At 37.7% G+C, this 27,288-nt stretch overlaps 1 protein-coding gene across 2 annotated transcripts; it reads left to right on the top strand.

The window, feature by feature from the left end:
- Positions 1 to 18,427: 18,427 nt before the first annotated feature.
- Positions 18,428 to 25,579, top strand: LOC109241588 (kinesin-like protein KIN-12F). 2 transcript variants are annotated; one of them, XM_019408350.1, is made up of 16 exons: positions 18,428 to 18,891; positions 19,290 to 19,424; positions 19,807 to 19,890; positions 19,981 to 20,106; positions 20,190 to 20,249; positions 20,333 to 20,386; positions 20,477 to 20,569; positions 20,741 to 20,836; positions 21,053 to 21,201; positions 21,795 to 21,944; positions 22,561 to 22,690; positions 22,779 to 23,708; positions 23,798 to 23,896; positions 23,988 to 24,119; positions 24,202 to 24,993; positions 25,080 to 25,579. In XM_019408350.1, exons 1-16 carry the CDS (start codon positions 18,595 to 18,597, stop codon positions 25,335 to 25,337), a joined length of 3,585 nt encoding a protein of 1,194 aa, XP_019263895.1. In that variant the 5' UTR covers positions 18,428 to 18,594; the 3' UTR covers positions 25,338 to 25,579. The 2 variants fall into 2 exon arrangements, with proteins under 2 accessions (XP_019263895.1, XP_019263894.1); XM_019408349.1 differs by having other exon boundaries at positions 18,429 to 18,891; positions 22,779 to 23,717.
- The last annotated feature ends 1,709 nt before the right edge of the window (positions 25,580 to 27,288 follow it).

Raw genomic sequence — 27,288 nt, 5'->3', positions numbered from 1 at the left:
CCAGGGATATGTATGCAGCTCAAGAACCAGAGCACGGTCAACCTCTTCAAACCATTTCACTCGGTCAAAATTGGCCATCATGTCTTTACCTGACAACTCTTTCATCCTTCCCGGGTAAAGAGGGGCAGCTGTTGATACCCAATTTTTCCCTGTATATTTTTATATGCAAAATAATTTCAAAATAGTATATATATGCATATATAAGTGTGTCCAAATGTTTTAGTATTTTTCCTAATTTTTAAAAGATTTTTAAACCCATTTATTGCCCTATTTTAACAGTACAAAACTAATAATTATTCCCAAAATTATCATTATTGGTGATTCACTTATTTATTCTCATATTTACACCAATATATAGCTAAGGTAATTTTTTTTTTACACATTTTATAATTGATTTGGTATTGTTAAGCTAAATTTGCACTAATTGCAATTTTAGCCTATTTTAAGATTTGAATAGCGTTTACAATTATAAAATTTACTCCAGTATTTTTAATTTAATGATTATATGTTATTAATTAATTTAGTGCCTTCAATTTGTTTCAAAAATCATTTTACTATTTTTTATAAACTAAAAAGGGAAAAGTGGCTATTTAACTGATAGCCTTATTTGCATTTCAATTATAGCCAAAATCAACCACCCCAATAACCCAATTCCAATTTCAAACGGACCAGCCCAAGTCCTAATATATAACCCGACCCCTAACCCGTTAACAAACCCGCCCGGTTTTCTTTTGATCCAGGCCGTTGATCATTTTGATCGACGGCCACGATTCCCCCTTACCATTTTAATTCACCCAAACCCCAACCCTAATTCATTTCCCTCCAGCGACGCCGCCTTGAAACCCCTTCGTCTCTCAAACCCTCTCGAACCTTCCTCAACCCTAATCGTCTCCTGTCGTCTTCAACCTCAAAACCCACTGGAAACCATGGCTTCTCCGGCCATGGTAACCTTATACTCACCCCCTGTTACTCCTGTGTGCTCGACATTTGAAGAATCGAGGCCAAACCTCGAAGGTCTTCATCCAGACCTGTGCTAGCTCGAAGTTTCACGGCCATCGCCGGCCTAGCTCCGGCGTATCCTGGTCCTATGAGCCTATCTCTAACCTTTCCGACCAAGTTCGGACCTATTCAAAGCCTTTCTCATTCTAGGGTTCTTCTGAAACCCTAACTATTCAGGTTTTCTCCGATTTTTTCTTAAGTCTGTTGCGTATCTATGCTCTACTTGGGTTTTTAAACAATTTTCCCAATTTTTCTTTCAAAAAAATTACTTTTAAAATCACTTCTCTTCTATTTAGGGTTTTCTGAAATGCTTAAAATGTTTCTCCGATTTTTCTTTTCCTTTTTGTGTGTATTTGTCTCCACTATGCTCTTATGTTTTCTTTTCTACCATGCATGTTCTCCTACTATGTTCTTATGTTTTTTCTGTTATCATGCATGTTTTTCTACTGTATTTTTGATATGCCGTTCGTTCTTCTACTGTGTTTCTATGCTATGTTTTCACATGCTTTCCCACTATGTTCTGCTATTTGCCTTCCACTATGACCTGATATGCTTCGCCTACCGTATCCTTCTACCATGTTCTTAAGTGTTTACTGTTTCACTTCTACTTTACCTTGTTTTAAGAGACCCGTTTAAGCATGTTTTCTCTACTGTTTCTTCTACTCTCATTGTGTTTCGAATTAGTTTCTTCACTCTATTTGCTTTGAACTTTCAACTGTATTTGCTCGCTTTCTCATGAGTTTCTGAAAGAAATCTCTGAGCCTGTTTGACTATCTACTTCCTCATCTCTGTACTTGACTCGAGGTGGAAACCCTAGAATTTGGGGGTTCTGCCGAGGTTTGATCATGTGATTGAACTAGGGTTCTGTTTGAGAACCCTTGACTCTTTCGGACTAATTTCTGAGTCTATGAACTAAGTTTGAACTTTTTTGTTTGCATACAATTCTGAACTTTTTTTTAATTTCTTCTACGCTAGACTCTTCTACTTATTGGCATGCTAGTTCTTCGTGTTTAAGCGTGTCTGTATGCTTTTATATGTGTGATGAATCTTTCTCCAAAAAGGTTTTCCAACTTATGATGGATTCAGAATCTTTTTTTTTAGGGTCTGATTGATTGATACTGATTTTCCTTAAGTAAAACCTTTCTTCACCTTCTTTGACTAGATTCATTCATACCAAATTCAGACCTTGTGATTTACTGGCCGTTAATTGATTGACATTCCTTAAATTGTACAACCGTGTACTGTCAAGACCTTGTCCTTAAATAAACCTCTATGTATTTACCCCTCTTGTACTGCTTTGAAAAATGTTTGATTAATCTCTTTCCTTAATTAGTTTTACCCGTTTGAAATTAGAATCCCTTAATTAAAGGGAAACCTTGTGTAATTGATTTTCAAACTATTTTCTTACCTATTTCTGCTTGTTTTCTACACTATAAAAGGCACGACCCTTTCTACACAAGAGACACGGTTAATTCAACATTTTTACACTTCAGATTTCACACTTACAATCACACAAAACTCATACTTGGGGTATTCTTGCTTCTTGTCTGCACTTTGGCTTTACAAGACTACTGTTTTCTTTTGCTTGATTACTTGAGACTGGTATGTTCTAGTTTTGGTTTCACCATTACCCCAATGTGTTTTACTTACAGCCTTTACATCCATGTTTACGTTACTGTCTGTATGGAGTTAAATGTCAACTAGCATGTTAATTTCCTTTCATCTATTTCTGTTGTGAATCCCTACACCCCTGTTTCCCTCTATGTGCTTTGAGTTGTAGTTCAGAACATGACAATATGCAAGTTATTGTTCATGTTTGGACCTGATCCCCTTGGGGTTCCTAACTCCCAAAACAATGTGTTCTAACGGGCTGGTGGGGTGTGCCAGCATCTCCTATTGCTAGGTATGCCCACTAGCCTGTCTTTGTCACTTCCCTTTTCCCCTTTTCAGAATTCCTTCTATGCACTTACACTCACTCTTAGCTTCTAAGTTCTGCCCCCCTCTTGTGAGCCATGCCTTGGGACCTTGAGTTCCCTCTGAACTTGGACACTTGAGGGCTGGCCTTTCCACACTGCACTATGACTCAATCCTGTAATGTATTTTGGTGTGAGCACTGCCCAGAGTCCATGAGGCTCTTAGGGAGCTCTGACACACCCCAAATGAGAAAGGCTTTGGATCTTGATCTTTGGAGTTGGTTTACTTCATGCTTCTGGCAGGAAACCTGAATCAGGCTCTCCTTAGTTGTAATTTTATTCTTTCTTTTTTTCTGATGTAGTTTCTTTATTTTATTTTGGACTGTAATAATTCTTGTAATAAACTTCTGGGGTGATTTGTGAAAAAGGGAAGGGTAACCATGCATGCAAAGGGGTAGATATCATGCTCATAGGGAATTACTACACTTCTGTATTCATGTATCTTGCTTACAGCTTTGCAAGTCTGCATCCACATAGATATCCTGCTCATAGGATTTTCTGCATTTCTGCATCTCACATATAGATACCATGTCTATAAGCATTTTTGCATATCACATATAGATACCATGTCTATAAGGAATTTTGCATCTAACATATAGATACCATGTCTATAAGGAATTCTGCATCTCACATATAGATACCATGTCTATAAGTTAACCAGAAATCCAGATCCTACATATGCATTGGTCACTAGGCAAACCTGTTTATAGGATTAAAAACTAACAGCATTCAGATATCATGTCCATAAGATTTCTGCAACTCTTACTACGCCTGTAAAAGTGTTTAAAGTCAATAACGCCTAGAAAGCATGCCTATAGGAACTATCAATCCAACCCGAATCGTTCATTCGCTTATAGGGCTAAAATGAGTAACGATAATGCTTAATGTCTGCAGAATTTACGCTCTTTTACCAAAACTCGCCTTTCCTAGTTAACTGACAATTTCTTTTCCTAAATCAGCATACTTCTTTTTCTGAAACTAATAGATATCATGCCTATCTGTTTTCGTTTAACACCTAGGCAAGCCATGAGGTAAACTTATAAATTGAATCAGATTTTATTATCTACAACCAGCAGGCAGGCCTGATTCGAGCTTCTTATCTGAAATATGTAATAGATCAGTCTACCACAACTCTTAAGTTTAATCAGACCCTAATCAGTACATGTAAGGCATGCTAAACTATATGCTTCTCTTTGTTTTAAGGAGTTCTGTTTGAGCCTTTCTATCTTTTATGTGCTTCTCCCCAAATTTGCTATATATGTGTTTTGATTGTCGCCTTAGAATTTTGTCCTTTGAAACTATAAAACCTCACACCCCTTTCCTTTAGGATTAGTAGTCCCAAATACCTCCGCGACTGATAGGATTGGGGCGGGTAATAGCATGCAATAAGTAAAACGAGACCATTCCGCATTTAATACCTTAACGGGGTGGGAAAGGGTAGATATGGATATGATGACCACGCGATAACACCACGTGTATAAACGGTTACCGGGTGTTGTGTGGGGTGATCCATATTATTTATAAACCTAGGACCCTTCTCCCTTTACTCGTTTATTTTATTTCACAACTGCTTTTTCTCAAATTCCAGCTTCTTTTACTATTTTTAACTTCAGTTACTCGCAACAATTATGTGAAAACCTCCTCCCTTTACTCGTTTATTTTAATTAGAATTTCAAAACTGCTTCTTCTCAAATTCTAGCTTCTTTGACTGCTTTTAACTTCAAGTACTTGCAACAATTATGTGAAACCCCCCCCCCCTCATATTTGTAACTCTTACTTGTCTACTTGTTGTTTGCGCTTAAAGTCACAATTATAGTACGACCGGGAACCACACTAGTGGATCTCGAGGGGTGCCTAACACCTTCCCCTCGGGATAATTTCGAGCCCTTACCCAATCTCTGATTTTCTAAATCAAAATTCTTCTTAGTGTCCTAATGCACTTAATCATTAGGTGGCGAATCTTCAATTCAATCCCAATTCCCAAAAGAAAACGAGTTGTCCTCCCAAATATCATAAACCCGATTCCGCGAGGAAAAAGGGGGCATCGACACTATTCATTCTGGGTCTGAAATAATTCTTGTAATAACATTCTATGTATTAGTGAAATTGGGAAAGGGGCTTTTATCTTATACTTGCATTGAAATGGGTAGAAATCCTGCCTATAAGTTCATTACTTAGTTAAAATATGCTATTATGCTCAAACATGTTCAGCTATCATGTATTAGAAATCATGCCTATAGGTATTTTATCTTTGCTTAAAACGTGTTACTTTCCAGTTATTGTAGAAATCTTGCCTATATGTATATTGTTATGCTCAGAATGTTCAATTATTATATGTTAGCCATCCTGCCGATAGGTTCTTTATTTGGTTCGAATATGTTCTACTCCTGCTTATTAGAAATCATGCCTATAGGATCGAAAATCGATTTTAATTATAGAAATCATGCCTATAGGATCTAAAACCAGTTTTAATTATAGAATTCATGCCTATAGGATTTGAAACCAATTTTAATTATAGAATTCATGCCTATAGGATCTGAATCAGTTTAGTTAATTGTCCTACTCGTTCCTTTAAGAGTCTTCAACGTTGTAATAATTATCATTACTAGAAACCATGCCTATAGGACTCAATTAACCAATTCTGAACATAATCCTGTGATTACCACTATTAGTTACTGCATGAAAATGCCTAGATATCATGCATATAGGTCTAATCTCTTGTACCTATAATCAGTAGGCAACAATGTAGGTTTCAGAGATTGTAAACTGCCCGCTCATTAAATCCAGAATCACATAGAGATCCTGCCTATAGGTTTCTGCAACTTCAACTTGTTAAAATCTGCAACTGTCTTTATTAATCAAGTTTTGCGTGCATTTGTTGTCTAAGTGCGGAGGCCAACTTGAGTCCTTATTTGCTTATAAGTGAAAGTTCAAAATGTTTTGTATGTCGCCTAGTATTTTTCATTTTTGAGCAGCCTAAGTTTAAGTCTAGAACCACCCTGAAATAGAGGTCCAAATGCCTCCTGGACCATAGGCATGGGAAGGGTAGTGCACGCGTAGGGTACGACTTAGAATTGACTAGTGCACTTTAGGTAAACAACTTATAGATAGTAATCAGGTATCAGGAGATAATAGTTTGTGCCCGCTGAATAATATGAGTAATACCCCACCTTGAGGGAGTTACGAAGTATTATTTATGTTGCAAGGGGTGATCCTTTAGGCTAAAAAACTTAGCCCCCCCCCCCCTTTTGTCTTTCATCAATTATTTGTGTTTAATAATAAACTTCCCAAATTCCTTGTTTTTTCCTGTACTTGATCTCCTAGACTTATTCATATAAGTGAGTTCGGCCGGGACCCACAGTTGTGGACCTCGAAGAGTGCCTAACACCTTCTCTTCATGGTAATTCCGGGCCCTTACCCGATCTTTGGTGACACAAACAAGTTATACAGAGTTATCTACGAATAGATGCCCTAACACACCTTAATCCATTAGGTGGCGACTCTCTTTTTTAAAACCCTTCCTTAAAAGAGTTGTCACTTGTCGAAACCCCATTTCACGAGAAAAAGGGGCACGACAGCATGGCAACTCTGCTGGGGATATTTTTAGGCTCTTACAATTGCGAACTTGGTCTACATGAATTAGTCTCTCCCGAGAAGCGTGTCTTCATTATTTTGCTGTTACTTGGATATCCCGCTCCCATTTTCCCTTTTTATTGCTACATGCACATCCTCTTCCCTATTTCCTTTTTATATGAACTCATATGCAACTCTTCCCTTAATTTGATTACAACATGTGTTTCCCCTTATTTCCTAATCATGTTCACTTGCTCCAAACTTTTAATTTTGCTATATCATGTCTCTCCCCAATCCTTACCCCTTTATTTGCTTTATTACAGTTCTTTCATTACGCGAACTAACTTCTTCCTTGTTTTCCTTTCTTCTATGTCTTTACGTTTCATTCAATACCACATTTATTGCTTTCAACATGCAAAAATACTTGACAACATGTTAGTTTATCTTTGCATAAAGCATGCTCCACATCATATTCCACTCGTGCGTATTAATACCATAGCGGCACTTGATGAGTGTCCGCGCTCTTCCTAAACCATCCCTTTAAATTTGGAAAGGCTTATTTGCGGTAAAACTAGTCGATCAGCGGTGCAATCGACGGTTCCGTGCCTTTCCCTCTCAAGTTGTCCGCTTGAGGGTACCAGTCTAGACTCTTCTAGAAACCCCATTCTAAAATCAACTATGCATGCATCATGTCTAAACCTAATATGAGTTAGAACGTTGCCCACGCAATAACTCGCTAAGACAAGCCTTGTCCAAAGTCCGCCGGAATTTCCGTAATCCCAATGGACACAATCACGATCTGTGCATTATTTGGAGAAAACGTGCCAATATGTTGATCATTAATGTGTATATAGCCAAATCCGGAGGGGGAGAGGTCTAACTCTATTTGTTTGCAGAAAATGAAGCCCGAAGTCCCCAGGTTCAGCATGGTCCAAAACATCCTACCACTGCTGCTGGATTGGTGGAAAATCTATTGCTGGATAAGCGCGACTTGGGGAATCTGATCGATAGAGCAAAGAAGGCCAAGCATGGAGAATCTCCCTCTGGGATTAAATAGATTAGGAATGATGTTTTACTTGCCTTCTAGATTCGTTTTAGATTTTGGTTGTAATAAGGCACATGCCATTAGTGACTCTTTATCATTATTGTTGCTTTTAGTAGAGATTTGGTTTATTTACCATATTAATGAAATGACGTAGTTATTGGCATCAATTTTCTCCAAATCTATATGTCGCTCCTACCTCGGGCACAATGAGGTCCCCAAATTAGGACACGAATTTATAATTCCGCAATATGTGTTTAAATACTGCAAACATCCTTTTAATACTCCTCACTAACTTGTTTACCTTTTGTTTTCCTCTTTTCTTTATTTGTTTATTCCCATCCCCTAAGGTTGGTTCGTGCATACTGGCATCATCAGCATATCATACCAGATCTAGAGGTCCTCCACCTACTCCTCCTCCAAACAATCCTAAAATCAAAGGAAAAGCCAGAATGGATGATATAAGCAATATCAGAAAAGACAATGCTACGCATGAAGATAACGTCGAGACTTCAGATGGTCGGAGTACTCCGGCACAGAATGATTTGGTTTTGCGGTTAGAATAAAAGATATTGGAGTTACAACGGGAACTTGAGCAGGTCCGGAACTTGGCAAACCTTTCCCTTACCCTGAACGTCCCCGACGTCAACCAACAAAACATCAAAAACCCAGCACCTCCCCAGAACACACAAAACCAACAAAATCCTCCCGTACCTCACCAATATGCCACACCTCCCTCAAATCCCAATCCTCCACCAATACCGACTCCTCTACAACATCATCATCAGCTAACCCAGTATCCATAAACCACTACCTACCACAGTCATCAAAATGCACCACAACCTACCCCCGATCCTCAAAACTCAACCAACGACCACCATTATACCCAAATTCCTGGAGTCTATCAAAGCAACCCCATATACGTAGAAACCTTACCCCACACTCCATAATAGACTTTATACATCGGAGTCTGTCGAGAAGGACCTGCTCATCAAGAACATGGCAGAGGAGCTCAAGAAGCTTACTAGTCGAGTCCAGGGTGTTGAAGGCGGTAAAGGCATCGAAGGTCTGAGTTATGAAGATTTATGTATTCAGCCGGACGTAGAACTACCAGAGGGTTACAAACCTCCTAAGTTTGAGATGTTCGATGAGATAGGTGATCCGAAGGTCCATTTGAGAACATACTGTGACAAGCTCATAGGGGTTGGTAAAGATGAAAGAATCCGCATGAAGCTATTCATGAGGAGCCTCACTGGAGATACCCTGTCTTGGTATATCAGTCAAAACCCAAAGGAATGGGTTAACTGGGTGGATCGATTCAGGTTCAATACAGAAAATGCGCCAGACGTCTTTTACATTCAATATCTTAAGAAGAATCCGACAGAAACTTTCCGCGAGTATGTTACTCGGTGGAGGTCAGAAGCTACGAAAGTAAGGCCAGCATTGAAAGAAGAACAGATGAATAAGTTCTTCGTCAGAGCTCAAGATCCACAATACTATGAGAGGTTGATGGTTATTGAAAACCATAAATTTTCTGACATCATCAAATTAGGAGAAAGAATAGAAGAGGGAATTAAAAGTGGAATGGTGACAAACTTTGAGGCACTCCAAGCTACAAACAAGGCTTTGCAGTCAGGAGGTATATCTAAAAAGAAAGAAGTTGGTGCAGTAATGGTAGCTCAAGGTCCGAAATCTTCTCTTACATACCAAACCCCACCACCCACATATCAGCCTTCACCTCCCAGATACCAACAATCTGCCGCCACCTACCATACTTATCACACACAACCAGCATATTACCACTCACCGCCACCAGTCCGCCAAAACTACCAGAAACCCAGGCCAAATACCGACCGCAGACCAACCAGACAATACACTTATATTGCTGAACCCATCGATCAGTTGTATGAAAGACTGAAGGCTGCCGGTTATGTCACCCCCATTCCCACTGTTACTATGGAAAACTCTTCCCAATGGGTTAATTCTGAACAAGACATATGCCTATCACTCGGGCATGAAGGGACATATTATTGATGAATGTCACACTTTAAAGGATAAGAACCAGACATTGATTGACACCAAAGTTATACAAGCAAAAGAGGCTGCACCAAATATCCGCAACAACCCCCTCCCGGATCACATGGGCGAAGGGGTAAATATGATCGAAACTGATGAAGAATAGGATTCAAAAGGATCAATTGGACTCATTCTTGAAGGGGATGAACCAAAGTACCTCCAGTCACTGTCACACCTATTATAGTGTAGATTTAGTCACCAATTGAGGTTGAAATAGCCACGCCAACTCCGTTTGAGGTTAAAGAAACAACGCCCTCAGCCGCACCAGCTCCGTTTGAGGTGGAAGTGACCACACCCTTCACTGATGGTAGCACCCACACCGTCTTTTAATTCTAATGCTATACCATGGGACTATACTGTAGAGGCGAGAAGGATAGGAAAAGGGAAAATGGAAGAAACAGGTGCCGCACAAGGCATGACCAGGACGGCAGGGTTTACACACCTGAGCATTTGGGAGGAACAAGTAAAGAAGACGCTCCCAAGTAGCCTATCATTGAAACAGGCCCGGATGATCTTTGGAGAAAGGTGCAAGCAAGAGAATATTTTGTGGTTGATCATCTAAACAAAACCCCTGCTCAGATATCCATTCTATCGCTACAACAGAATTTTGAAATGCATTGATGAAAGTGTTGAATGAAGCCTATGTACCCAATAATATCACTAGTGGAGAAATGGCTAATATGGTGGGACAAGTGCTGGAAAGCCACAAGATCACTTTTCACGAAGACAGGTTGCCACCAGAAGGACTGAGTCGCAACAGGGCACTACATATCACAGTGCAGTTTGAGGATAAATTCATTGCCAGGGTCCTAATAGATGGGGGTTTGAGTCTCAACATTTGTCGGTTGACTACTTTGAAGAGGTTGGGTAAAGGCTTGCATGAGATACGAGCAGGAACTATGAATATGAAAGCATTCGATGGGTCCCAAAGGGCCATGATCGGGGAAATAAATCTGTGTCTGCAGATGGGTCCAACTTGGTTTGATGTTGAGTTTCAAGTATTGGACATATCCGCCACATATAACCTGCTGTTGGGACGACCTTGGATACATGCTGCTGGGGTCGTGGCCTCCACTCTACATCAGGCTGTGAAGTTTGAATGGAACCATCAGGAAGTAATCATCCATAGGGATGGGAGTAACCCCATTTACACCAATCAAATTGTTCCGGTTGTTGAGAACAGAAGGAAGTTGGGTGGAGAAACGTACCATCGCATCGAGCACGTCAATGCAATTGAGAAAGACAAATGGTGGAGTAATAAGATTGAAAGTATATTGTTATGGACGGGGTATGAACCCTGTAAAGGTCTCGACAAGAATCTCCAGGGTATCACTAAGCCAATATAACCAAAACGTCACGGTACAACCTTTGGACTTGGATATGAGTACACCTGGCAGGAGTACGATGATATGGTCGCCGCCATGGCGTGGTCCCTATTACCCTCTTGAACAGCCAATACCGCATTTGCACCAGATATTTCAACAGGCTGACGTGATATGGGGATCTGAAGAAGATGAGTGTTTAGCTGGCCTGAGGAATCTATTTCTGGACGATGAAGACATGGATTGCAATGCAATAGTTGAGGAGGAGGAGGAGGAGGAAGACCTTACAATTCAGACCGTGGGAGAAGGAGCTGTTCTCAAGAACTGGACTGTTGCACCATTCTGGGCCCGTCGAGTTCATGGGTAGCCTGGCAATTAGCATGATCTATTTTTTTAAAAAAAAAAGCAATTTTAAGCATTTAAGACATTTTCAGTATTTTGTTTAGACGCATTTTATTTTGAAATAATTGCTCGAATCATCGAGCCGTACTTGTTTTAACGTTTCCAAATTTATCTAATGCATTGCTATTTTAGTATTTATTATTATCCTTTACATTTTTTCTCTCTACAGCATTATTATTACTTATCCTGATGAACCGACGACTGTGACATGTAATGAGACAACGCAACATAAGGATAGTGATTCAACGGAAATAGAAGAAGAAGATATAATCCCTGAGGTAATTGTCATAGAGGTGGAAAATTTTGAGAACAAGCCTAAGTCAAATTTGGACGAAACCCAGATAGTCAATTTGGGAGATTCTGAAACAGTCAAAGAAACTCGCATATGCATTCATATGTTACCATCAGAGAAAGAAGAGTATACCCGTTTCCTAAAAGAATACGAAGATATCTTTGCATGGTCTGGGATCTTGCTCCTCAGAATATTGTGGACTTTTATTCTTTTGTGCATTTTCTCTTAACTGGTGAGTCACTTGACTTCTACAATTTCATTCTTACATGTTTATGATTTGCATGTGTTCTTACTTCTCTTAATTTATGGTTCAATACGCTTCTGAGTTGTATTAGGTATTATTCTATCAACTTTACATGTTTTAGCCTCTTTAACCCTTAACTGCTCCTAATGCTACCAGTTTTGAAGTTATCTATTCCTAGCCTAGGTAATTTGGACTTTCTTGAGGTTTATTCAGTTAGTGTGTTAAACTTCTGAATGCTCATGAACATGTTTACTCACTTGTCCTGAATCCCTGCAGTAGATGCCTCACATTTGTGTTAGCCTGTGTTAAGACATGCATTGTTAGTCATAATTTACCTCCCTGCTATTGTGTCATTCAACATGATCACTCGACCTCATACCCCCTTCCTCTAGTGTTGCTTGTGATTTGGAACGGTTGTCTCATCATGTTTGAATCAGTACTTTGAGATGTTAGGCTAAACCTTTGATACAAACTGGATCATCTTTTGTTAATTAGACCACTATAACAATGCTTGAATGCCTATGCTTGCTACTTGACATGATTTTACCTTTTATTCTGAGTAATAGTTTGTATATGTGTCATAATTTGTGATTGTAATTTCACCCCTTTGCTAACATGATACCCTACTCTTTCTATGATTATTTGACTCATCACAATGCTGTCATGTTTCCTTGGTAATAACACTAGGTCGTGTACTTAGCATGATTCAACCATGTTTTAACCTGTCTTGCACATGTGTATAACAACCTTAGTCAATCCTGCAAACATGTTCTTTCTCAACTTTTCTTTTAGTATGTGGGTGCTTCTGTGCTTAGTGTTGAACCTGCTTCTCAGTTTATATTAAGCTTGCTCTTTTTTTAGTTCTGTGATTAATCAATTGTCTGTCTGGTTTGCTCAATTTGGTTGTGTCTGTTTAAACCCTTCAATTCCTGTTTCCTCAATTTTGGTCCTTTTCTTCTTTGAATCCCATTCTTAGCCGGCTGAAAGCCAAGGCCACTTAGGTTATGTCCTTTGACCTCCCAAGTGTGAGCACTGCTCAGGGTTCATTTGAGACCCTTGTGAACTCTGACACACTAAGGCTTGGTCCGTAGTTTCTTCTCTGAGTTACCTCTGCTAATCTCCCTAGTGTGAACACTGCCCTGGGTTATTGAAGCCCTTGGGAACTCTGACACACTAGGGTCTTGGTTCTATGTGTTCATCTCTGTTTTAAGACCGCTGGGGGAATCCCTCAAGTCCTGGCTGCCTTATGTCCATGAACATGTAATTTTGGGGTTGTGTGAACCGTGAGAACGAAGGCCTAGCCGGGCCAGGTGTACCTTTAGGCCTGTTGTAGGCTCCCTATAGCTATTCTACTTTTGTAATTTTTTCTATTCATTCTGGCTCTGTAATAATTCTTGTAATAACATTCTGGGTATAATTGAGATTGAGAAAGGGGCTTTTATCTTATACTTGCATTGAAATGGGTAGAAATCCTGCCTATAGGTTCATTACTTAGTTAAAATATGCTATTATGCTCAAACATGTTCAGTTATCATGTATTAGAAATCATGCCTATAGGTATTTTATCTTTGCTCAAAACGTGTTACTTTCCTGTTATTGTAGAAATATTGCCTATAAGTATATTGTTATGCTCAGAATGTTCAATTATTATATGTTAGCCATCCTGCCGATAGGTTCTTTATTTGGTTCGAATGTGTTCTACTCCTGCTTATAGAAAATCATGCCTATAGGATCTAAAATCAGTTTTAATTATAGAAATCATGCCTATAGGATCTAAAACCAGTTTTAATTATAGAATTCATGCCTATAGGATTTGAAACCAATTTTAATTATAGAATTCATGCCTATAGGATCTGAATCAGTTTAGTTAATTGTCCTACTCGTTCCTTTAAGAGTCTTCAACGTTGTGCTAATTATCATCACTAGAAACCATGCCTATAGGACTCAATTAACGAATTCTGAACATAATCTTGTGATTACCACTATTAGTTACTGCATGTAAATGCCTAGATATCATTCCTATAGGTTTAATCTCTTGTACCTATAATCAGTAGGCAACCATGTAGGTTTCAGAGATTGTAAACTGCCCGCTCATTAAATCCAGAATCACATAGAGATCCTGCCTATAGGTTTCTGCAACTTCAACTTGTGAAAATCTGCAACTGTCTTTATTAATCAAGTTTTGCGTGCATTTGTTGTCTACGTGCGGAGGCCAACTTGAGTCCTTATTTGCTTATAAGTGAAAGTTCAAAATGTTTTGTATGTCGCCTAGTATTTTTCATTTTTGAGCAGCCTAAGTTAAAGTCTAGAACCACCCTGAAATAGAGGTCCAAATGCCTCCTGGACCATAGGCATGTGACGGGTAGTGCACGCGTAGGGTACGACTTAGAATTGACTAGTGCACTTTAGGTAAATAACTTAAAGATAGTAATCGGGTAGCAGGAGATGATAGTCTGTGCCTGCTGAATAATATGAGTAATACCCCCCCCTTGAGGGAGTTACGAAGTATTATTTATGTTGCACGGGGTGATCCTTTGGGCTAAAAAACTTAGGACCCCCCCCCCCCAGTCTTGTCTTTCATCTATTATTTGTGCTTAATAATAAACTTCCCAAATTCCTTGTTTTTCCTGTACTTGATCTCCTAGACTAATTCATATAAATGAGTTTGGTCGGGACTTACAGTTGTGGTCCTCGAAGAGTGTCTAACACCTTCTCTTCTAGGTAATTTCGAGCCCTTACTCGATCTTTGGTGATGCAAACTAGTTAGACAGAGTTATCTGCAAATAGGTGCCCTAACGCACTTTAACCCGTTAGGGCGACTCTCTCTTTTAAAACCTTCCTTAAAAGAGTTGTCCCATGTCGAAACCCGATTTTGCGAGAAAAAGGGGCGCGGCACTCGTCAGATCCGAGGAATCTCCCATCGTTTGGAGATTTGTCAATCAATCATTGTCAGGTGGAAGGTTCTTTTGTTCCACCTCTTGCTGATTATATTATTCCTCTTAATTATATGAGTGCCATTATATTGTCATTTATTATATATCACACATACTGCTATTGTTCTTGATAGTAGAAGGCATTTATTACATAGAATCGTTATTGTCCTCGTATATGCCATTCAACCACCTTTTCTGATTTACAAGATCTAAGGATATTATTCTTAACTAGGCTTAACCTATATTTAGCTGAAATTAATTAGTTGAACCAAGATTTACGTTTTTGGGTCAAACACAAATGGCGACCTTTGAAGGCGGGACATAAAGTTATGCCCTATATTTGTTCAAAGTTATGTTTGTTGCCTCGGTGTTACTTTTGAGACCCGATAACCTACGCGTGCAAAATTTACTTAAACGGGGACAAAACTGAAATAGTGGTATGAGATAATCCTATGGGTACAAATCTCCCTGAGAAATTCAAAAATAGCCAGATTTACAAGTGGTCATTCAAAAATAGCCACAGTTTCAAAAGTAATCGAAATTTAGCCACTTTTCATATAAAGATAAATCTGAATGAAAACACTGTTCAAAATCCGGAAAAATACTCCAGTATACTTATGCTGGAACTCCAGTATAATATACTGGATTTCCAGTATAATATACCGGTCCAGCATAATATACTGGAACTTTCCGCGTGTTGGAGTTCCAGCATAATATGCTGGAAGTTCATACACAGGTGCACCGATCTCCAGTATATTATGCTGGAACTTTCCATGTTGCAGCAAAATAGTGGCTATTTTTCAATGACTTTGCAAACGCTGGCTATTTTTGAATGACCAGTCCGAAAACTGGCTAGCCCGTGCTATTTGTAGCGATTTTTACCTAGCTATACTATAATAAAAACCTATTTACCTCTTTTATTTAGGTTCCTTATTAATTACTTTGTATATCTATATTTACAAGTTATATACAAAACCATAAAAAGGAGGAAAATTCAAGATCCCTTAAATTTAGCCTACCAGTTACATGCCACCCACCCCCCATTTCCAATAACCCCTCATTTAAGATTCTATTCCTTTTCCTAAGGATTTCAAAAATATTTTATCCACAATCACGCAAAATCTGTCTTAATTTTTTATAACCACTGTTAACCCCCCCCCCCCCCCCAAAAATTGTCGTTCTTTTCCTTAAGCTTTTCAAACCCAATTTTCCTCTTTCTTACTAATCACCCAAAAATCTCTCTTTCTTATTGATACAATGCAGACAAAATTCAGAATATTACTTTAGAATCAAGTTGTGGGTAAGTTTTGAATCTTGTTTTCTTTCTTTCTGAAACTTTTATTGTATGTGACTTGTATATGATACATCAATACCCAAAACAACACTTGATACAATACTAATACAATTATGCTACAACAGAGAGTTGTGAATGAAACTTGAAGAAGATCATAATTGTATCACAATTTTTCAGAAATGTATCGCGATTGTATTATAATTGTATATGTATCATAATTGTTGAAGGAATTGTATTACAAATGTATGCTAATTGTATATTCATTGTATATTGTTACGATCTAGTCGTGAGGAATTTCATAGTTTGTATCAAAAATATATGTTAATTATATATTAATTTATTAGTATTGTATCATGTATTATTTTGGGTATTAATATACCATATTGATAGAATTGTGATACAAATATGATACAATTATGTTTTAAGCATAGATGTATCTGATACAATTCAAATACAATTATGATACAGTTATCATATAATTTCTGAATATTTCTTCATTTTCAGTGTTGTTCAGTCTCCCAGCAATGGTGGAAAGAGAGAAGATGGAGATTCTGGGCATAGATTAAACCATTAAGGGATTTTGATGTTAAATAAAAAAAAAAGAATGAGAGAGAAGAGAATAGCAAAGATTGATACCTTATTTATTTTAAATAAATACCCTTTTAAAAAAATTATATTCCATAGCTATCTTTTGATTTTTATAACCAAATATCTATTTATGGTTACCTCCTACCCTTAAGCCATAAAATACTCTTTGTATTATTTTTCTCTCTCATTCTTTCAGATTTTTGCCGCTTTCTTCTCCTCTTTTTCTTCCTTGTTATTTCCTTGTACGCCACCAAAATTCTGATTCCAATCACAAACACCAGATTCAAAAAGATGGCTGAAGATTTAGTATTGATACAACAATTAGAGACTGGGTATTAATCCTGCTCTCAATTGTTATGGTCCTAATTGGAATCCTCCGTTACTTTGTCTCAAAGCTTATGCGTACTTCTACTCAAGTACCTGATCCTAAAATCATCAAAGAAGGGTTCGTTTCTAACACTATTTTTATTAGGTTATATTTTCTGAAAATTATAAAAAGCCCCAAATTCAAAAAATGGCATCTTTCGCAGAGGCACCACCGGGGAACGAAGCAGTAGGGGCAAAGAACTTCAAGACCAAGTGTGCTCCAAATTTTGAGAGTTTTGAGTCAGAATTGCGGCCCTCTTGACGAGACGACATTTTCTGTTAATATATTTCAATGTATTTTCAACGTATCACGCTGTATTTTCATGTATTTCATTGTATTCATTGTCTTTTTTTTCCATTGTAATTCAATGTATCTCGCTGTATTCCATGTATTCCATTGTATGCACTATCTTTTTTTCATTGTATTTCAATGTATCCGGTTGTATTCTATGTATTCCATTGTATTTTATTGTCTCGCTATATGCCATGAATGTATTCATATATTTTTTTTAATTAATATAATTTATGTATTCAGATGTATTATATAATTTTTCGAAGATTGCTATATTTTTGGGGTATTTTTCGGTTGAGAATCTTTTTTATAACTGGAAATACAAAATTTGTATATTATAATTGAGTTTGTTGAGTTATATTAGGAGTATATTATGTTAATTGATTCACTTTCCGTTTAAAACAGTGTAATCCCCTGTTTCACGCCGTGAATACAGTCGAATACAATAATCTGTCCAGTTGTAATCCCATGTTTTACGCCATGAATACAGTCGAATACACTCGAATACAACAACTGATTAGCTGGACTTCCCTGATTCACGCCTATTTTTGCTACTGTATTCATGAATACAGAAGCTTAAATACATCTAATACATCTTATAACAACAGAAAACGTATCTACAATCCGTAATATAGCAAATGGTATCTATAGATAGCTAATTACCACTAAAATATAGTGCTTTATGAAAATTTCTCAACCAAAAAAAAAGGAAAGGTTGTAATTGAAACACTTAATTGAAGGCACTAATAATGAGGTGGGCCTTTTAAGGAGCAATCTACATAATTTGTAAGAAAAACCTAGATATTTATTAAGAACTACAAATCATAAAGAACATAGGTAAATAAGTTTTTAATATAGTATAACTAGGTAAAAATCCCCTATTTTTACCCAAATCACGGCAGATTTAGCCCATCAAGTATTGGGCCTTAGGCTACGGCCCAGAACTAAAGGCATCTAAAGCCCATACAAAATCCTACTGTTGAAAATAAAGAATGACTGAGAGGATAGTTTTGACATTCAATCTTCCAATTTGAACATTTAAACCCCCGTCGAGCAACGGTCATCTCTCACCATATAGATGTATACATCTCTAACGTCTCTCTAATTCCAATCTCACATTCAAATCTTCGTCTCCAACTTTCTCAGAGACGCTCCTTCTTCTTCTTCTTCCCCAATCCCTCTTTTCTTCTTTCAAAAGATGTCAGAAAACAGATTCTTAGGCAACATTTCAGCCTCATCGATCCGAAACCTCCTTCCAAAATCAGTTTCAACTAAGAAAAAATTGAATTCAAGCCGCTTTAAACATAAAATGAACAGTGAAAATGTTGCTCCTGTAGATCCCAACATTCAGATCAGCGATCCCCCGCTTCTACCTACAAGTTCTATCCTCAAAAAACCCGTCTTGAAGACGGTTGATACTGATTATACATCGGAAAATCTCACCAGATCTGAAGCCCCGGAACAAACTCTAGAAGCTCCTGACTCACCAGTCAAGGTAATTTAATAATTCCTTGCACATTTCATTCATTTTTTGCATGAGAGTTTTTATTTTAAAATCACTAGGTTAGGAGTAGCATTATATGGAGTGTGTTACTTTTTTGACAATAGATTCCAAAATCCAACTGTGTATATTTAACTCGAGCCAAAGATTTATAAGTTATATATACACTGGCAGTGTTGTGATTTTTTACACTATCAATGGATTCTATCCTGTAATAGTAGGTCAATTACCATTTTTAACAGATTATCAATTAATACATGAATATATCTGTAATTACCTAATCCTGATTGTGTAAAAAAAAATTACACTACTCTTCGCTATATATCTGCCCTGGTTGTTGTGTTTTTGGTTATAATGATCTTCATATACACCGTATGCTGGGTGTTTGACAGGTTGTTGTAAGGATTAGACCTGCCAATGGTAATGAGTGTGGAAGCCAAGCGGTTCGCAAAGTTTCTGATACTTCAGTATGCATTGCTGATCGAAAGTTTAACTTCGACATGGTTTTTGATTCCAATTCAACTCAGGTTTGGAAATTAAGTCCCAAGTTTCTGCCTTTTCAAGTTATTTTGGATTAACTGCTTTTAGATGGTGCATGGTTCTTGACGTCTATACAACCCTTTTCATTTTTAGTTATTTCTGATATTCATAATTAAAGAGGGGACTTAGTTAAGAGTTGAACATGGAAGAAACTATCGGCTGTACTAGCTAATCTGAATTAGTTTAGTTTTAACACTTACATTAGCTAATTAGATTGTAAAATATTAGCGAATTCATATAGCCATCCCTACTAGTTTGGGATAGAGGTGCAGTTGTTGGAATTAAGGAGGGATCTGATTTGTGATTTACTACAAGGTTCCAATAATTAGGGGATCTTTAGTTTTAAGCTGGTTTTTCTTATGACAACAGGTAGACATATTTCAATCAGTTGGTGCCCCTTTAGTTAAGGATGCATTGGCAGGTTACAACACTTCTCTCTTAGCATATGGACAGGTTGGTCTTACTTGTTATGTTTCATTTTTATTGCCTATTTGTGTCATAATAAACCCTATCTGATGCCTGAAGTGATTCTTTTGGTCATAGACTGGAAGTGGCAAGACATATACGATGTGGGGACCTCCTAGTTCCATGGTTGAAGTTCCATCACCTAATGGTCTTCAAGGCATTGTTCCGCGCATTTTCCAGACATTGTTTTCTAGTATTCAGATGGTAAGTTCTTTATCCAGTCATGAATCAGAACTAAAGACTGTGAAGACATCTCTGATATTTGGATAATTTCCCTGATTGATCAGGAGCAAGAGAACTATGAAGGTAAACAGATAAACTACCAGTGTCGTTGCTCATTCCTAGAGGTATGTTTTTTCTGTCTTTACCCAAGTCCATGTCTCTTGCATATGATATCACGTTAAAACATGTCAAACTTGTACCTTTCCAGATATATGAAGAACATATCGGGGATCTACTCGATCCTACACAGCGGAACTTAAAGGTTAGTTACCTATTCTAACTTGGAAAAGAATGCTGTTCTGGTGTTTATTTACTTTCTGAAGATAGAGCGCTGAAGATTTGGCTGTTCCAGATAATGGACGATCCAAGGGTTGGATTCTATGTTGAGAACTTGACTGAAGAATACGTGTCTACCTATGAGGACGTCACCCAAATATTGATTAAGGTGGCATTACAGCACTGAGTGCTTTTCCTATCTTAAAACTTTTTTTTTTGTTTTGAAAAATCTCGTTGCTCTGTCGATGCAACAAATTTAGATCGCATCTGCTTGCCATGATCTTTCTTTTATAGTTTTTCAGTTCTTTTTGTTTCTTACTCTTTTGCATTTGAATTGTAGGGCCTTTCAAGCAGAAAAGTTGGATCGACGAACATAAACTCGAAGAGTTCAAGGTCCCACATTGTTTTTACCTGCATAATTGAATCCTGGTGCAAGGTATTTTTCAACAATGAAATCCGATTTCTTGTGCATTATCATTGTCAGGAAAGAATGTTATGCATTAGTCTCCTTATTTAACCAGTGTGCTTACTAAGTCATCAATACTTAACTACTCGTCCTGCAACAAGCTCAAGTCTGCAATTCATATTACCTTCTAGTTTCTAAAATTCCTTTAATCTTTTCAAGTTGCTTAATCTAAAAATATTGCTTCAGGAGTCCTCATCAAAGTGTTTTGGTAGTTCAAAGATGAGCAGAATGAACCTTGTTGATCTTGCTGGATTTGAAAGAAATATACCTGATGATGCTGGTAAACTGTTTGTTAAGGAAGGGAAGCACGTAAAGAAGTCCACATCACAGCTCGGGTATGGTTCATAAATAAATTTGAGTGATTGTTGGATGTTGATTTAAATGTCATCTTGTGTTTGATGTCACTTGCACTCAAACATCCTTTTTCCTAAATTTCTTCTTTTCAAATATTACAAGCAAAGTGCTTCTGCTCTTCATCTTTACATATTGCCAAAACTATTGCATAAAGGCTTTGAGATGTTTGCAGTTTGAAAGCACTTTGATGCCTTTGTGATCATTGATGTAGTTATATTGATAGAAGAAAGGAAAGTAGCTGGGTTTGTGCATTGAAATAAAATGTTAAAAGCTGTAAATGATGTTGAATTTTTAAATTTGATCGATGTTGCCAATTTGCTGTCATCATAAGTATGCCTCGAAAAATTTGCATCCCAAAGCAAAAATTGTGCAGTAGATTGTGACAGGAATACTTTCTTGTATGTGTGGAGGGAGTTAATGTTCTGATCTCAAATTAGCTCATATATGTCAAAGAAGCCTTCTCATATTAAAGTTTGTGGTGCCAACAGAAATTTTATGTTCAGGAAAAAGTAAAATTTAGTTCCAGCTATTTTGGCATGGTGTACTTAGTTAATTGTTTCTAAAACTGGTGCAGGCGTTTGGTAAATGTCCTTTCTGTAAGGAGCCAGTCCGGGGAATTTGGTGATGTTTCCTATAGCAGTTCCGCTTTGACTCATTTAATGAGAGAATCGCTTGGAGGGAATGCCAAACTGGCAGTGATATGTGCTGTCACCCCAGAAAACAAGTACCTCCTCGTTTGATTCATTCAGTGTTTATATATGAAGATATATTACAGAGATGGCATGCATGAATAACATATCTTATCTGACGCTTAACATTGTAAAATTATTTGGTACATAAGTGATCCTGGATGAGATCATATGACCAACTGCATATGAAATATCAGTTTTTTTCTTTTCTTTATGTCACTGATTTGGGGCACATTTGTGTAGGCATAATAGTGAAACAATAAGCAGTCTCACATTTGGAAAACGGGTGAAATTCATGCCAAAGCATTCTGTTTAGCTGGGAAAAGCATTCTGTTACATATGGCATGCATGAATAACATATACACAAGTGATCCTGGATGAGATCATGTGATCAACTAGTTGCATATGAAATATCAGTTTTTTATTTGGTACACAAGTGTGGTACACAAGTGATATGATCAACTGCATATGAAATATCAGTTTTTTATTTGGTACATATGAATAACATTGTAAAATTTTCTGATGCTTAACATTGTAAAATTATTTGGTACACAAGTGATCATCCTGGATGAGATCATATGATCAACTGCATATGAAATATCAGTTTTTTTTCTTTTCTTTATGTCACTTTTTTGGGGCACATTTCTGTAGGCATAATAGTGAAACGATAAGCACTCTCAGATTTGGAAAACGGGTGAAACTCATGCCAAATGAGCCATTGGTAAATGAAATATCAGAAGACGATGTTAATGGCCTGAGTGATCAGATTCGCCAACTGAAGGTACTCCACTTGTCTCAAGGGGGCAAACTGTGCTTCCAATTCATAGAGAAAGTGAACCTTATCTGACAAATACTTTTATCACTTACAGGAAGAGCTAATAAGAGCACGGTCAAGCACAAGCATTTCAGTGGGAGGCAATGGCTACTTCAGAGGACCAAATGTACGTGAAAGCTTGAATCAGTTGAGAGTGAGCCTTAACCGTTCACTGATCTTACCTAGCATAGATAATGATCCTGAAGAAGAGATTCACATCAATGAGGATGATATAAAAGAACTACAACTCCAGATTGATAACTTACATGGTTCACATGGAGATAACTCAAAAGCGACACTGGAGAAGAAAGACTCCCTAAAATGTTCTTCTGGAGAAAGTGAATACTATCTCAGCTGCTCAGAAGAGAGTGAAAATGAAGCAATTAACTCAGAAGAAGTACTAGAGGAGACCCAAAATAATGCTGATCAAGAGATGGAAATAATGCAACCTGAGTACTGTAATAGCATCTCAATCAGCCCACGTCGCGGTTCTGCTGTTCTTCAGGGCCCTGTGTTATCTGAGTCGCCAAAGTTCCGAAATACCCAGAGGAAAAGCTTAATTATCTCCGGTGAAGATGATATCCGATGTTCTTCCAAAAGTCCAGAGTTGTCTCCCCTACCACAAGGTGACCTCGTCCAGTCTTCTTTGAGGTCCAGCAGAATATTTCCTGGGCCAACTGAGTCCTTGGCTGCCAGTCTGCATAGAGGTCTGGAGATCATTGACTATCACCAGAGGAACTCCGCATCAAATAGATCCTTAGTTTCTTTCTCTTTTGAACATTTGGCAGTAAAACCAAGCCCATTATCAAATGATAAGGCCAACTCTTCTGTTCAAACATCATCGGCAGAGGGACTAACTTCTCGTTTTTTAGCTACTTCATTTGTGTGTCCAAAGTGCAACACGAAAGCAACTTCCTCTAGTGATGTTCAGGGTAGCCTTCGGACATCATGGATGGTCCCTGTGGAAGGGGCAAGTTCCGATCAAGTGCGTGAAGTATGTAAATGAGTAGCTTGCCTCTTTCTTTATTGGCTCATTGTGACTGTTAAATTAAAATGTTATTTTTTCTTTGGCAGGACCCAGAGAAAGTTCTGTTCCAAGCTCTAGAGAGAGAGAAGCAGCTTGAAAGTGTATGCAAGGATCAAGCAGACAAAATTGAGCAGCTAAACCAACGAGTAAGAGTTCTTTCACTCGAGTAATATTTTGTTTTAATGTGACAACATTTTACTTGAGATTTGACATCCATTGCGAATTTTGTCCTTGCAGCTAGCCCAGTGCAAGTGCACAATAGAACCGAGTTCCCTGATTGAATGTGACAAGGTTGTTGATTTCAAGGACTATGAGAAGCAGGCTTCAATAATTTATCAGAATGAGAGTCAATCACTAAACAATCCAAAGGTTAGTGCTGCGTTTGCTTTCTTTTGTTAAAGTGGAGCTTTTTCCCACATTTTCTCAATACCTACTTGTGATTTGTTTTCAGCTTCTGAAATGGGATGATGAGGAAAGTCCTGATCCTGAAGCTGTAAAAGAGAAGTATGAAATTAAAGAAATTCAGGGCGATGTGGACCATTGTGGTGGGAAAAGATTGTTTGATATGGCTGAGAGAGAAACACTACTAAAAGAAATTGAAAGTTTAAGGTCCCAATTGCAGTCACATAATGGAGCCTCTACAAATAAATCAATGGAAAGAACCAGATCCTCCTTATTGGCACAATCAATGCAGCTGAGAAAAAGTGGTGCATATCCTAAAAGTTGTGGTGAAGAACTTGAGAAGGAAAGAGAAAGATGGACCGAAACGGAGAGCGAGTGGATTTGTTTAACTGATGAACTGAGAATTGATCTCGAGGCTCACCGCCGGCGTGCAGAAAAGGTGGCAATGGAATTAATGTTGGAGAAGAAGTGCACAGAAGAGTTGGATGATGCCCTCAAAAGATCCGTCCTTGGGCAAGCCAGAATGATTGAGCATTATGCGGAATTACAGGATAAATACAACGACTTAGCTGAGAAGCATAAGTTGATCTTGCAGGGGATACAAGATGTGAAAATGGCTGCAGCAAAAGCAGGAAGAAAAGGTCATGGTGCTCGTTTTGCCAAGTCTCTCGCTGCGGAGCTCTCAGCTTTGAGAGTGGAAAGGGAGAGGGAGAGGGAACTGCTGAAAAAGGAGAATAGAAGCCTTAGAGCTCAACTTAAAGACACTGCTGAAGCTGTTCACGCTGCTGGAGAACTTCTTGTTAGGTTGAGAGAAGCAGAGGAAACAGCTTCAGTTGCTGAGGTAATTTTGTGTTTAAACGTGTCTGGTGTATTCAATGATTAAAGATGGTAGTCATTTTGATCAAATATTCCCTTTTTTCTTTACAGGAGAACTTTACAAAATCAAAGGAAGAGAATGAGAAATTAAAGAAGCAAATAGAGAAGCTGAAGAGAAAACATAAGATGGAGATGATAACAATGAAACAGTATCTTGCTGAGAGCCGATTGCCAGAAGCAGCATTGAGGCCGCCATTGCACAGGGAGGACTCAGATGTAGCAAACAGTGAAACCGTCCAACATCATGAGTATGATGATGATCAAGCATGGAGAGCAGAATTTGGTGCCATTTACCAGGAACGTATATGACCTTGGAGATTAGGCAAAAATAGGCAAGACCCTGCTCGGGACTTTGCTGACAAAATGTGCTCTCCTTATCATTGTAGCTTGTCATTTCCTTTATCTTTTGTTACTATTTAGGCTGAATCTGTTGCATTCTTATTGATCTCATCATCATTCTTTTACAAGACAAGATTGACCGGATTTGACATTTGTTGAGCTGTTTCTTCAGCTTGTTTATAATAATGCTTGATGTTTCATTTTATTTTTAATGATTGTGCGTTCTAGCAGTTCACTTGAAGGATTTTTTGCATTGTGTTAATGTCTATTAACTCCATGCTTTTCCTTCCAATGTGAATAACAAATCAACAATCATCACTGAACTGCTCTCAATCTCAAACTAATTGTTTCTGCTCAATTTTCATGGTAAGTTTTAAGAGTAGGAATCTTGTTTCTCATTTCAAGGTCTGGAGCACAGCAAAAGACCGGTTAACCTTTAAACTCCCCAAAACCAGATGATTGTGTTCAAGAAAACAAGTTAGTATGATAGATGATCACTCAAGTTTTACTTTATTTCTCTAATTAGAAAGTCACTCAACTATCTAACAATATCACTCAACTTTGCCTAAGATTCAATAGAAAGTTACTAGGAGGAAACAAAGAAGACAATTTCTATGATAATTAAGCAAAGTTGAGTGTTTTTTCCATATAAAAAACATATACCCAGATGATAATTAGAGCACAATTGAAAAGTTTCCGATGTCTATTTTGTCTGATAGTATCGCTCTGAGTTTCGTTGGCATCAAAGTTTGAAGATTTGGCTGGCAAAAACTGAAACCTCGTAACAGTGATATGTACTCATTACTTAATTAAAAAAATTTAATACATTACTTTCGTAATTTTATTTTAAAGCGGAGTGTATTAAATATGGAGTAATTTCTCTTTCAGAAAATGATCGAAACGAGATGAATAGCAAAACCCTTTATATAATAGGGAGCTACATTTGAAAACCATTTATTTATCAAAGATTACGCTACCAACTCTAACGGTCTATGTAAGTTTCTCATAACATAAATTGTTCAATGAAAAAGCTGACTTGGCACTCTCCTAAGCCAAGAATGGCATTTATCTTTTTTCTCAATTTCTTGGACCTTTCTCTTATTTTATATTGCAAGAATATGCATAAAATTAGATACAATGAACTTATTTCTTTCCTCATTATTACTATTTTATTTATTTCTTTTCCTAAAAGCCCTCCTTTTACCTTCTGTTTCTTCCGTTTTCTCCTTTGTAAGTTTCACTTTTCTCAGGCTCATTAATGTTATTTATTTCTTTTCAAGAATCCCTCACTTTACCATCTTTAATTCTCCCCGGTTTTCCTCTTTCTAAGTTCCAGCAATGTCATAGTTTTTTTTTTTTTTTTTTGGGTACTAAAGATAGATATGGTATTAAACAAACATATGAGTACAGAGATGTTGGTGCCCAGGTAGCACCATATTACAAACTAAGTCATTACTAGTACTAGCTATATTGTTTATAGTAACACTAATTGATTTATCATTACAACATCCAAAAAAGTTTGGGATTATGTTGGAGTTGCTTTTTGCATGCACTGTAGGTCGTTGATCTGGCAAGGCCCATGCACTAAGCGACAGTAAGCGTGTAGTCGATACATCTCGCTTATCTTCATCCCATATTTTTTAACAAAAAGTGGTGGTTGTTCAAAAATCTGCATAGTAGAATTCCCTTCCAAAAAGCTTTCTGACTTTGCTAGCTCATCTGCTAATCTATTTTGTTCTCTGTACGCATGGCTAACTACTGGATCATATAGCTTCCCCAGCAGGTGCCTGCAATCAATCAGGAGATTAGCATATATTATATTGTTATCATGTAGCAATGTGATTACCTCCTTCGTGTCAATCTCTACGTGAAGTGGCATTAGGTTGTGTAGTACTGCCAATGTAAGACCCTGTAATAATGC

This window comes from Nicotiana attenuata, unplaced genomic scaffold (assembly GCF_001879085.1).
Source record: "Nicotiana attenuata strain UT unplaced genomic scaffold, NIATTr2, whole genome shotgun sequence".
NCBI classification, from domain to species: domain Eukaryota; kingdom Viridiplantae; phylum Streptophyta; class Magnoliopsida; order Solanales; family Solanaceae; genus Nicotiana; species Nicotiana attenuata.
Note: the sequence above shows the minus strand (reverse complement) of the source record. Positions and strands in the feature narration are given on the sequence as shown.

Coding starts and splice junctions, on each gene's coding strand:
- LOC109241588 (XM_019408349.1), top strand. CDS start 18,595: ATGTCAGAAAACAGATTCTTAGGCAACATTTCAGCCTCATCGATCCGA. Junction 19,891..19,980: donor CTCTCTTAGCATATGGACAG/GTTGGTCTTACT, acceptor TTTTGGTCATAG/ACTGGAAGTGGCAAGACATA. Junction 24,120..24,201: donor AATCACTAAACAATCCAAAG/GTTAGTGCTGCG, acceptor ATTTGTTTTCAG/CTTCTGAAATGGGATGATGA.